Source organism: Cebus imitator, unplaced genomic scaffold (genome assembly GCF_001604975.1).
Source record: "Cebus imitator isolate Cc_AM_T3 unplaced genomic scaffold, Cebus_imitator-1.0 Scaffold18, whole genome shotgun sequence".
Lineage (NCBI taxonomy): Eukaryota > Metazoa > Chordata > Mammalia > Primates > Cebidae > Cebus > Cebus imitator.
The window spans coordinates 12,764,790-12,778,443 of record NW_016107333.1 but is presented as its reverse complement, the minus strand read 5'-3'; the positions used below and the strand labels follow the sequence as shown (position 1 = coordinate 12,778,443).

Sequence of the window (13,654 nt, the reverse complement as noted above, 5' to 3'; positions counted from 1 at the left end):
TTTGCTCTTGTTGCCCAGGCTGGAGTTCAGTGGCACCATCTTGGCTCACTACAGCCTCCGCCTCCCAGGTTCAAGCGATTCTCCTGCCTCAGCCTCCTGAGTAGCTGGGATTTCAGGCATGCACCACCATGCCCGGCTAATTTTTTGTGTTTTTAGTAGAGACGGGGTTTTGCCATGTTGGACAGGCTGGTTTCGAACTCCTGACCTCAATTGATCCACCCACCTGGGCCTCCCAAAGTGCTGGGATTACAGGCGTGAGCCACCACACCCGACCTACACTTTTTTTTTTTTAAACAGGATCTCACTGTGTTGCCGAGGCTAGTCTTGAACTCCTGGCCTCAAGTGATCCTCCTGCCTCAGCCTCCTAAGTAGCTGGGATTATAGATACATGCTACTGTGTCTGGCTGATTCTTGTTTAAACAGTAAAATCCTGTCATTCCTCTGCTCCCAACCCTCTGGTGGCTCTCCATTTCACACAGTAGGAAATCTAAACTTTTGTATGGCCTACAAAGCCCTCTAAGTCCCAGCTGTCACTCAGATCCCATCCACTATAATTCCTATCTTCCCTTCTTTCTTCCTCATACTGCTCTATTGCTGTGCTTTGTGCCTCACGTGTCAAATACCCTCTCTCCTGCCCTGGGACCTACTTTTATGCTCTGTTTCTTCTACTTGGAATGTTCTTCCCCTAGGTAGTCCTAAGCCTTGGTCTGTTTCCACTCACGTCTTTGCAAAAACGATACCTCCTTAGAGTGATCTTCCCTCATTGCCCTCATTCTGATACCGTCTCACCTTACTTTGTTTTTCTTCATAGCACTTAGTACCACCTGACAATATTATTGTTTCCCTATTTACTATCCTTTTCCACTAAAATAAAAGCTTCATGAAGGCAAAAATTGTGTTTTATTCACTGCTACATCGCAGGATGCAGAACAGCCAATGGAAATCACCAATATATATTTGGCTAAATGGAATGTAGGAGGGAAGGGGAAGGAGGGAATCAAAATAGGTCAAAATGTTCTTACTCTTGTACCTTTGTTTGTTTGCACATTTGTTTATTTCCATAGGATAGAATTTTGTGGCAGTAGAATTGGTAGTTTAAAAGGTATGTGTATGTTCTGCTGTAGTCTGTAAATAAAAAGATTTAAAAAAAAAAAGGTATACCTGTGTGTTACATTGACTATATATGTAATGATGTGCTTTTCTGTCTTTGAAGATAGAAGTTAATTGTGTCATTAGAGAAAAACAAATGATTGATTTGAATTCATTATTTATTTTTTATAATTTTGTTAGATTGTTACAGAGCAGCAAACTGGGCAGAAAATCCAGATTGTGACAGCACTTGATCATAATACCCAAGGCAAGCAGTTCATTCTTACAAATCATGATGGCTCTTCTCCAAGCAAAGTCATTCTGGCCAGGCAAGATGCCGCTCCAGGAAAAGTTTTCCTCACAACTCCAGATCCAGCAGGTGTCAACCAGTTATTTTTTACCACTCCTGATCTGTCTGCACAACACCTGCAGGTAACAAGTGTCTTTTTCTCTTACAAGTGTCTTAAGTGTCTTACGCTTAAAATAATTTCTTTAAAAAAAAAAACAATTTTTTTAAAGAAATTGTTTTAAGGATATGTCCTGCCATGAATACTTTGGATATATGTATATTCAGTAGGAAAAAAAATGCATAAAACTGTGTGTAGCACAGAGTGTCTACAGTGACAGCCCTCTCCTGTGGGCCACTGTACTTTCCTCACACTCATATATTTTGGGGGATTCTTTGTTGCATGCAGTAAGATCCACTCTGGCTGATGTAACTAGGAAGGCCTTTAATAAAATATATAGAGAGCTTGCAGAATTGTTAGGAAGGCTGAAGAAACAGTTCTAGGCCAGGTTTTCAAGAATGCTGGAGCATGCTGCAAAAATTCGCTTCTAAGAGACCTCCTGCTGCTTCTGCATAATTAGGAAATGGTCAAGTCAGGAGCAGCTTTTGTAGCTGTATTTTCCAGAAGCAAGCTGCCTGTGGCAAAAACAGGAAGCTGCCAGATCAAGAAGTTTGGACTGGGGCGGGCGTGGTGGCTCAAGCCTGTAATCCCAGCACTTTGGGAGGCCGAGGCGGGTGGATCACGAGGTCAAGAGATCGAGACCATCCTGGTCAACATGGTGAAACCCCGTCTCTACTAAAAATACAAAAAATTAGCTGGGCATGGTGGTGCTTGCCTGTAATCCCAGCGACTCAGGAGGCTGGGGCAGGAGAATTGCCTGAACCCAGGAGGCGGAGGTTGCGGTGAGCCGAGATCGCGCCATTGTACTCCAGCCTGGGTAACATGAGCGAAACTCCGTCAAAAAAAAAAAAAAAAAAAAAAGAAGTTTGGACTATAGCTGCTGGCTTCAGCATTGTCCTTCCTTTGTTGTCATGCGTATCTCCGTGACATGGCAAGCAATCTAGTCATGGTCTCCTGCTTTACTCTGGAACGTGGTAGTATAGGTTAACATTACACCATTTTACTTTTTGCTACAATAGAAAATTATACATTATTCTTCAAAGACCCAAAAAGTTTTATATACCACATGCCTGTGGTTATGTAGATGTTTTCACTGCTGGTTGCTATGATTGGATACAAATATGATATACTCTGAAGTTTGCTTTTAGAGACTTTCTGAAGGGGATCTGCTTAAAATTGGGTTTCACATTTTATGATGAAAAATGAAAGAAAATTCTTCTTTGGATTGAAAAACTCTGAATTCATAAAACATGAAAATTTGCCTACATATCCTGATATCATCTATTCATCCATTGATATTATTTGTATTGGTTTTGGAAATAAAGGTAGAAAGTAGATAGGGCCATAGATTTATAAGAATTCATTTTATCAACAAGACAGAAGTCACACAAAAAAATTTATAACATTATATGTACCTTAATTTCTTTTTCTTAAATTAGTAGACTTGATTTTTTAGAATAGTTTTAGATTTGCAGAAAAACTGAGCATATAGTACAGAGTTCCCATATTACCCCCCAGTAAATACAGTTTCCCTTATTAACATTTTATATTCACATGACCTATTTATTACAATTAATGAGGAATATTGATACATTATTAACTGAAGCTTATAGGTGGTTAGACATTCCTTGGTTTTTGCCTAATGGCCCTTTTTGTTCCAGGATCCCATTCAGGATACCTTATCACATTGAGTTGTCCTGTCTCCTTTGGCTTCTCTTGGTTAGACCAGTTCTCACTTTCCTTGTTTTTGAAGACCTTGACAGTTGTGTGAGGAGTACTAGCCAGGTATATTGTAGGATGCCCCATGAATGGACTTTATCTGGGAGGAAGATTACAGAAGTTAAGTGCCATTTTGTCACATTATATAAAAGATACTATCAACATGATTTATGACTGATGAGGTTGACTTCTGTCACCCGACTGAGGTAGTATTTGTCAGGTTTCTCCATTGCAAAGTCACTCCTTCTTTAAAAAAAATTCCGTATTTTAAAAATGAAGATAATATTGGCACTTTGCCTACTTATGGATCATCTCTAAAAGCAGTGAAAGAGAAACAGGTATAGGTTGGAATTCCCTTAGGTCAAAAGCTGATTTCTGGTCTAATGACATGGAATGTGGGCAAATCCCTCAATCTCTCATCTCCTTCCAGCCTTAGGAAAAATAGATAAAAGGTTAGCAAGATTTGCAACAGGTAGGCTATTAAAGAAAAGTGTAATACTTGCCATAGATGCTTTCATAGGACATCTACTACCAAAAGTTTTTGTTTTGATTAAGTACTTACTGATGACTGATTGTTGTGGTGATGTAAGAAAAAATGATGCAATATATTACATAGTAAGGGGTAATCATTTTAAGAACCATTTAAAGTTTGTAAAATCAGAATTACTCCTGAAGGAATTCAAATGCCTTACCATTTTTTAAAATTGAATTTATTTGTTCACATTTCAAAATTGAAAGAAAAAGTTGAAAGAAAGAAACTAGTTAGCTTTTTTTTTTTTTTTTTTTTTTTTTGAGACGGAGTTTCACTCTGTTGCCCAGGCTGGAGTGCAGTGGCACAATCTCGGCTCACTGCAACCTCTGCTACCCAGGTTCAAATGATTCTCCTGCCTTGGCCTCCTGAGTAGCTGGGACTACAGGCACGTGCCACCATGTCCAGCTCATTTTGACAGGGTTTCACCATCTAAGCCAGGATGATCTGGATCTCCTGACCTTGTGATCCACCCACCTCAGCCTTCCATAGTGCTGGGATTATAGGCGCGAGCCACCAAGCCTGGCCTTTTTTTTTTTTTTTTTCTCTGAGATGGAGTCTCACTCAGGCCGGAGTGCAGTGGTGCAATCTCAGCTCACTGCAACCTCCACTTCCTGGGTTCAGGCAGTTTTCCTGCCTCAGCCGCCAGAGTAGCTGGGACTACAGGCATGCACCACCACATCCAGCTTTTTTTATTTTTTTTTTAATTTTGAGATGGTATCTTGCTCTGTAACCCAGGCTGGAGTGCAGTGGTGTGATCTCGGCTCACTGCAACCTCTGCCTCCCAGGTTCAAGGATCCTCCTGCATTAGCCTCCCAAGTAACTTGGATTACAGGTGCCCACCACCACAGCCGGCTAATTTTTTGTATTTTTAGTAGAGATGGGGTTTCACCACATTGACCAGGCTGGTCTCAAACTCCTGACCTCAGGTGATCCGCCAGCTTTGGCCTCCCAAAGTGCTGGGATTACAGGCGTAAGCCACCGTGCCCAGCTTTTGTTCGTTTTTTAAAGAAGAAACTAGTTTCCTTTGCTACTATCTTATTAGCTGCGCCTAGTGATGAGCTTTTTAAGTCTGTACCTTTGTATAGCAACTATATCAGCATGATTATATAATTACCTCAAGGGAGTTTATTTATAGCCCCATTTCTATTTAAAAAGTTCAGTTATCTTTTTATGCTATTACAAGCATATTTTTTGTCATGTCATTCCTTGTGGAAAGGTTCTGAGCTCTTCATAGAGTTCAGAGTTTAAGAGTAACTTGTGATTCATACCTGAGTCACGGCACCAAGAAAAAAAAAAAAAGAATAACTTGTGAAAAAGCAACAAAGCAAAACCAACTGAATGTTCTTTAATTTTTTAATAGAATGAGTGCTGTTGAGTAACAACAGGTTTTTTGTTTTTTGTTTTTTTAAGCTCCTAACAGATAATTCTTCTCCAGACCAGGGACCAAATAAGATTTTTGATCTTTGCGTAGTATGTGGAGACAAAGCATCAGGTAACATTAAAAATAACCTCTTAAAAATAAAAAAAGAAAAATAACCTCCTTTATGTGTCGTGTTGTTAAAATAGCTACCACACTACCATGTTTCTTCTACTAAAAGAAAGAAGAAGAAAAAAAAAAGGCCGGGCGTGGTGGCTCACACCTGTAATCCAAGCACTTTGGAGGCCAAGGCAGGTGGATCACCTGAGGTTGGGAGTTCAAGACCAGCCTGACCAACATGGTGAAACCCCGTCTTTAAAAAAATAAACAAATAAAAACTAAATAAATAGGAGAAAAATAAAGGAGTATGTCATTTTTATGGTTCACATTTGTAGCCTTTAAAATTTAACTAATTTTTTCCCCAAAGTTCTTTTTATTTTGATACGGAGTCTCACTCTGTTGTTCCAGCTGGAGTGCAGTTTCATGATCTCAGCTCACTGCAGCCTCTGCCTCCTGGATTCAAGCAATTCTCCTGCCTTGGCCTCCCAAGTAGCTGGGACTACAGGTGTGTGCCACCATGCCTGGCTGACTTTTGTATTTTTATTAGATATGGGGTTTCACCATGTTGGCCAGGCTGGTCTCAAACTCCTGGCCTCAGATGATCCACCCACCCTTCCTTGGCCTCCCAAAGTGCTGGGATTACAGGTGTGAGCCACCATGCTCGGTCCCAGAGTTCTTTATTCACTTATTTTCTTTACTTCAGTGCAGTTTAATTTGATTTGTAAAGAAATAAAATGTGTATTTCACTTTTGAAAGTGAACATGTAAAAAACAAAATTTTTTTTTTGAGATAGAATCTCACTCTGTTGCCCCAACTGGAGTGCAGTGGTGCAATCTCGGCTCACTGCAACCTCTGCCTCCTGGGTTCAAGCAATTCTCCTGCCTCAGCCTCCGGAGTAGCTGGGACTACAGGTGTGTGCCACCACACCCAGGTAATTTTTATATTTTTAGTAGAGACGGGCTTTCGCCATACTGGCAAGGCTGGTGTTGAACTCCTGACTTCAAGTGATTCACCTGCCTCGTCCTCCCAAAGTGTTGGATTACAGGCTGGATTACGCCCATCTGTAGAAAGATTTTTTTAATGTGAAAACTAGAAGTTTTGGCAAAGGAATCATTTAAAAATGATGGGTTCTGATCCCTAATAATACATTACATTAGGCCAGGCAAGGTAGCTCATTCCTGTAATCCCAGCACTTTGGGAATGGAGGCAAAAGGATCACTTCAGGCCAGGAGTTTGAAATCTGCCTGGGTAACATAAAGAGATCCTGTCTCTTAAACAAAAAATATCAGCCAGTAGTGATGGCACTGTTAGCCACTAGGAGGCTGAGGCAAGAGGATCACTTGAGCCCAGGAATTCAAGGATTTAGGGAGCTTTGATCATGCCACTGCACTATAGCCTAGGTGACAGAGCAAGACCCCATCTCTAAAAAAAAAATTAATAATTCATATATTTTTTATTAGAGAATATGCTTGTTTCATTCTCTATTTAGTAACCTCTCTTTGGGAGGCCAAGGCAAGAAGGATGGCTTAAGCCCAGGATGGAGACTAACCTGGGCAAGATGGCAAGACTGTCTCTAAAAAAAGTTAAATAAAAAAACTGGTCGGGCGTGGTGGCATAAGCCTGTGGTCCCAGCTACTTGGGGAAATCCCTTAAGTCCAGTAGTTCAAAGCTGCACTGGACTGTGATCGTAGCATTGCACTTCAGTCTGGGCCGCAGAGCATCTCTAAAATAATTACAATAAATAAAAATAACTTCTAAAAATGTTTTTCATGTCAGAAGCTCAAAAATCAGTTTCATCCCATGTGGTTTAAAGGGGAGCAGTTGGCTTATTTCATTTCTGTTCTGAAGTAACATGATTTATATTTTCTTAAACATTTTATCTCTAGGACGTCATTATGGAGCAGTAACTTGTGAAGGCTGCAAAGGATTTTTTAAAAGAAGCATCCGAAAAAATTTAGTATATTCATGTCGAGGATCAAAGGATTGTATTATTAATAAACATCACCGAAACCGCTGCCAATACTGCAGGTTACAGAGATGTATTGCGTTTGGAATGAAACAAGACTGTATGTATTAGCTTTTAAGCAGAAAATACTTTTTAAGGATTCCAGCAAACTGGAAGAGTATTCAAATTAACAAGTTAAAATATGTCAAATATGTATACTTTTTAGTTTAGTTTTCCAACTAAAAATATAATACATAAATATGTATGTATTTTTTATTCAACTAATATTTATTGAATGCCTGTGTAACAAGCATGTATTTGTAGTTTGTGTTTGGCAAAAAGCTTAACTAGCTTCAGATACCAGTTTACTTTTTGATTTAACTACTAAAGATTAGTAAGATAATGACAATAGCTAGTATCCATTGAGCTCTCACTACGCTAGACACTGTACTTATCATGCGTGTTAACTTACTCTCACAGCGATTCTCTGCAGTAAATACTGTGTTACCCATTTTACATTTGAGTAAACAGAGGTTGAGAAATCTGCTCAAGGTCATATAACTAATAAGTGGCATAAGCTGGCTTTGAATCCTGGCAGTTTAACAACCTTACTATACTATCTCCTAAATATTATGAGATAAAATTCTTATAAATATTACATATTAATTGTATTTTATAAAGAAAGACCAAGTAGTTGAATTACTTCTCAAAAATCTCCTGTCCTTAGTTAATAAAAGATCTACCTTAGGCTTTTTTGTTCCTTTCAGTATTAGTTTCAATGGATTAAATTTCACTTCATTTTTTTAAAGCACTCATGTAGATAGGTAAGTGACTCCTAACTTTAGTTCTTTCTTCTTGAAGGTGAACTTTTAAAAAATAAGAGTTCGTTTACATTTCTATCACAGGAATGGGGAGCAGGGAGAGAATGGAGAATAAGTGATGCAAGCCAGCTAGTTTTACTAATCTAAAGCAACTTTGTTGAACTTGCACATAATTTCTAGAGATTGATGGTTATCTTTGGAGTTTAGTATGATAGGCATGTCTCCTATTAGCATACCTACAGCTTACATTTATAATTGTCTATAAATCCTATATTGTGATATAATAGTTTAACACATTTTTGTAGCTGTCCAATGTGAAAGAAAACCCATTGAAGTATCACGAGAAAAATCTTCCAACTGTGCCGCTTCAACAGAAAAAATCTATATCCGAAAAGACCTTCGTAGCCCATTAACTGCAACTCCAACTTTTGTAACAGATAGTGAAACTACAAGGTAAAGTAAAACAGACACTGAGTAGCTGGTCATTTTGTTTTTCTTCCCAATGAAACTCAGGTTAAAATTTGTGCTTATTTGTCATAGGTCAACAGGATTGTTAGATTCAGGAATGTTTGTGAATATTCATCCGTCTGGAGTAAAAACTGAGTCGACTGTGCTGATGACGTCAGATAAGGTGTGTTTAGTACAATTTAAAGCTTTGATATTTTTAAGCTTTTTAAAATGTTTTCCTAATTGCTTCCATTGCTTTGGTCAATTGCTTTGTTCTTAAAAAAAAAAAAAACAAACCTTGTAATGTGGAATTTTTAACATAAACTAGAAATGCTCAGCCAAGCATGGTGGCTCACGCCTGTAATCCCAGCACTTTGGGAGGCCGAAGCAGGTGGATCAACTGAGGTCAGAGTTTGAGACCAGCCTGACCAACATGGAGAAACCCTGTTTCTACTAAAAACAGAAAAAATCAGCTGGGTGTGGTGGTGCATGTCCGTAATACCAGCTACTCAGGCAGGATAACCTTGAACCGGGAAGTAGAGGGTGCAGTGAGCCGAGACTGCACCATTGCACTCCAGCCTGGGCAACAAGAGGGAAACTCTGCCTCAAAAAAAAAAAAAAAATTAGAAATGTTCATAGTTTCACTAGGATGATTATCACTTCAACATGAAAGCAACAAACACATACTCTTCCCTCATCTTGAAATAGAAGCCCTCAGTAAAAGACATTTATAGGTATAAAATTCTTAGTATTTATTTTATGTTCCCTTATAGATATGTTAGTGCTAAAATACTTAAAATATTTCAGGTAAAAATAAATTCCTAGCATGCCTCCATCAAAATATTTTCTTGAGTCAAGAGTAGGAATAGGACTTCAAGAACTCTCCTGTTATTTTTTTCAGGTCATCCAGTTCTCTTAGGGATTGGAGCAGCTTTAAGTTAGACCAGTGGTCTAAAGGAAAAACTGTTTGTTTATTTGGATTGAACATGTAGAGTTTCTGTACTTTTCAGAAACACTTTATAAGAACAAGAAGCAAAAATTTATCCTGAAAACTTATATCTGAAAACAGATTTTAGGAAGCCTGCAGTCAGGGTTTATTTCAGCCTGTGATGGGGTTTTTGTTTATTTTTGAAACAGGGTCTCCTCTGTCACCCAAGCTGGGGATGTGGTGGTGGCATAATCATGGCTAACTGCAGCCTTATCCTCTCAGGCTCCAGTGATCCTCTCACCTAAGTCTCCCAAGAAGCTAGGACTGCAGGCACGTGCCACCGTGCCTGGCTAATTTTTTCTATTTTTATAGAGACCCAAGTCTCATTGTATTACCAGCTGGTCTCGAACTCCTGGGCTCAAGTGATCCTCCCACCTCAGCCTCCCAGATTGCTGGGGTTATGGGCATGAGCCACTCTGCCTAGCCGGGATCTGGTTTCACATAACCTACAAGATTATTTGTCCTGTTTATTGGAAGATTTGTTATATATTTGTCACTTGATGCTTTAAGGCACTCTAAATACTTGGGCTCTGAAATCAAATTTCATCTATCACTTACTAGCTATATAACATTAGGGAAGTTATTTGACCTCTCAGTGCCTCACTTTCTCATCTATAAAATAAGAGTAATAAGAGTATCTCTTGGCTGGGCGTGGTGGCTCACGCCTGTAATCCAAGCACTTTGGAGGCCAAGGTGGGCGGATCACCTGAGGTGGGGAGTTCAAGACCAGCCTGACCAACATGGTGAAACCCCGTCTTTAAAAAATAAAAAAGAGTATGTATCTTACAGATTGGGTGTTAGCATATAATTGCTAGGTGAGGCATTTGGCCTCTTGCCATGTATTTTGGAAAACTTAGCCCTGTCTACATGATTAGCCTTGTTTACATGATTCAAGGTTAGAATGATAATTGGTTTTATTGACATATTAACTCCTTTAGGGAAGGAAGGGAACTAGGTTTCGTTGACAAACTACTCTGCCCAGACACTGTGCTCTCTTACGTATCTTTGTATTAAATTGTTATGACAACCTTATGTAAGCTTCTCTGACAAATGGCCCCAAAACTGTGAAGTCACAAGATGAAATTTTTCCATGTTGGCTAAGAACTTCTTCTTTGGGGCAAAAACTTAAGAATCTAGTTAGATATGTTGCTAGATAGAAGAGAATATATAAACTTCTAAGTTTTAGGTGACTAGTAAAGCATTTAAAAATTGTAACTGACGTACTTTTTATTCAAATATAAGAAAACTGCTTGGAGCGGAGCTTAACATTGTGGGCTTTTCTGGGCACAGTGGCTCAAGTCTATCCCAGCAACTTGGGAGGCTGAAGTTGAAGAGTTCCTTCAGGCTAGGAATTTGAGACCAACCTGGGAAATAGCAAGACCCTGTCTCTAGAAATAATAAAATTAGCCAGGCATGGTGGTACATGCCTGTAGTCCCAGCTATTTGGGAGGCTAAGACAGAGGATTACTTGAGTCTAGGAGTTCGAGGCTGCAGTGAGCTATGATCCTGCCACTGCACTCCCATCTAGGCAATAGAAGTAAGTGTCTCTAAAAAACACTGTCTCTTAAAAAAAAAAAAAAAAAAAAGCATAGACTTTTGCAATCAGACAGTCCTGCCTCTACTATTTGGATCATTCTTCTGGTTGGTGATAGAGGAATGGTGATTTCTGTTTCACAGGGGTCTAATGGGGGTTACATAAATGCATATATAGGTATTAATTCTGTAAGAACTTGGTAACTGGTAGGGTTTCCAGTAAATTATTTTTGGACCATTGATTAATTTGGAGAGAGCACAAACATTGTTTTATTCTACTGATTCACCAAAATAAATCTTACATAAATTGAAGAATTGTTACAATAAATGAAACATGGGAATGTATGTGTTATTTTAGGATTACGAACACTGAAAAGAAAATCCGTGAAGAAACGATTAATCAAAAAGATATCACTGAGGGGTTGTGTCAGTAGGCCATAGGAGGCAACGTAAAAGGCTTCTCCTTAGGTTAGGATGGGAAAGGATTTACAAAAGAATTAAATAAATTTAAATCAAATATATAAAACATCAAATAGATGAAAACCTATGAATTAAAAATTCTACTCAGAAAAACTCATTTATCACAATTAGAAATGGCTAGGGTATCAACTTCTTGCTCTGAAAATTGGTAACTAAAAGAAAAATAAAGTACCTGCCTTTCCTATACAAATTATAATTCTGGGTTGTGAAAGAGTTGAGAGAAAATTCTTTTTTATAATAGAATTGTAGGGCTGGGTGCGGTGGCTCACCCCTGTAATCCTAGCACTTGGAAGGCCGAGCTGGGTGGATCACCTGAGGTTGGGAGTTCAAGACCAGCCTGGCCATCATGGTGAAACCTCATCTTAAAAAAAAAAAAAAGAATTGTAGCTAATGCACAAATAATGTATACATTTTCAACAAATATTACAAAATGAAGACAAGCCAGGCATGGTGGCTCATGTCTGTAATCCCAGTACTTTGGGAGGCTGTGGCCGGTGGCTCACTTGAGCCCAGGAGTTTAGACCAGCCGCGGCAACATGATGAAACCCCATCTCTACAAACACTACAGAAATTAGCTGGACATGGTGGTATGCACCTGTAGTGAGGAGGCTTAGGTAGGCGGATTACTCGAACCCAGGAGGTGGAGGTTGCAGTGAGCTGAGATCACACCACTGTACTCCAGCCTGGGTGACAGGGTGAAACTGTCTCAAGAAAAAAAAAAAAGACAAATTGAAAGTATGTGATGTTTAACAAAAGATCAGTGTCTTACCTATGTAAAGTGAATTTTCAACTCCAGTAACAAAAAGTGAAGAGAATAATGGATAACTGATCTGTTTTTTTTAATTTTTGTGTTTAACACATTGCCTTTTAACACATTTAATTAACACAGTGTCTGGCAAAAGTTGGCATCCTAAGAAGTCTGTTCAACTATTCATTTTCCCTATTTCCCCTACTTTTCACTAGTATTCTTCACATTCCATGCAAGTTTATAGTTTATATAGAAAGTTTTAGAAATTGTACTCAGGAGGCTGAGGCAGGGAGGATCACTTGAAGCCAGGAGTTCAAGACCAGCCTGGGCAACACAGCAAGACCCCATCTCTAAAAATGAAAAAAAATAGCAAGGTATAGCAGAGCACACTTGCAGTCTTAGCTGCTCAGGAGGCTGAGGCAGGAGGATCACGTGAGCCCAGAAATTTGAGGGTGCAGTGAGCTGTGTTCCTGCCACTGTACTCTAGTCTGGATGAGAGAGAGAGATCTTGTCCCATTAAAAAAAAAAAAAGTAACATATAAACATTGCTTATGAAATGCACCTGATGTTTTTTTTTTGAGACAGAGTTTCACTCTTGTTACCCAGGCTGGAGTACAATGGCGCGATCTCGGCTCACCGCAACCTCCGCCTCCAGGGTCCAGGCAATTCTCCTGCCTCAGCATCCCGAGTAGCTGGGATTACAGGCACGCGCCACCATGCCCAGCTAATGTTTTGTATTTTTAGTAGAGACGGGGTTTCACCATGTTGACCAGGATGGTCTCGATCTCTTGACCTCATGATCCACCCGCCTCAGCCTCCCAAAGTGCTGGGATTACAGGCTTGAGCCACCGCGCCCGGCAGACACCTGATGTTTTTAAACTTGTATTTTCCTCAAGAAATTTTTGAAAGCTCAGAGCCCTTTAACTTTCCAGGATAATTTATCATACTGTTCTTTTCTTTTGGCATATCATAATCTATAATTGGATATTTCAGATTGAAAAATATGCTGATACCAATTCACAGAATTTTAATACCCTTTTTTTTAAAGGCTGAATCATGTCAGGGAGATTTAAGTACATTGGCCAGTGTGGTTACATCATTAGCGAATCTTGGAAAAACTAAAGATCTTTCTCAAAATAATAATGAAATGTCTATGATTGAAAACTTAAGCAATGATGATACCTCTCTGTGTGATTTTCAAGAAATGCAGACCAATGGTGATGTTTCAAGGTAAGGTCTCTTTTGATTACCAGTACCCTTTTGTTTACATGTCTTTCAGTATTTCTTAAAAATATTTTTATCTCAAATTCTATTTATAGAAATTTCAGAAAACAAATACAGGTTAATTATCCCTTATCCGAAATGCTTTGTTCAGACCAGAAATGTTTCAGGTTTCAGATTTGGGAACGTTTGCATTGCTCTGGGTATCATCCATGCCTTTCTGACCTTTTCAAAAATATCTTTACAC

The 13,654-nt window shown here is 39.1% G+C and overlaps 1 protein-coding gene across 7 annotated transcripts in view; it reads left to right on the top strand.

Moving 5' to 3' along the window:
* The window catches only part of NR2C1 (nuclear receptor subfamily 2 group C member 1), a 58,440-nt gene that overhangs the window by 14,228 nt on the left and 30,558 nt on the right, over positions 1-13,654 (top strand). For all 7 annotated transcript variants that reach the window (XR_001820932.2, XM_017515927.2, XM_017515932.2 and 4 more), the window contains exons 3-8: positions 1,291-1,521; positions 5,158-5,239; positions 7,111-7,290; positions 8,296-8,443; positions 8,531-8,621; positions 13,235-13,416. Coding sequence is in view for 6 of the 7 variants with exons in the window: in XM_017515927.2 (XP_017371416.1) it covers positions 1,291-1,521; positions 5,158-5,239; positions 7,111-7,290; positions 8,296-8,443; positions 8,531-8,621; positions 13,235-13,416 (914 nt within the window). In the remaining variant the exon portion in view is untranslated. The remainder of the gene's footprint in view (positions 1-1,290; positions 1,522-5,157; positions 5,240-7,110; positions 7,291-8,295; positions 8,444-8,530; positions 8,622-13,234; positions 13,417-13,654) is intronic.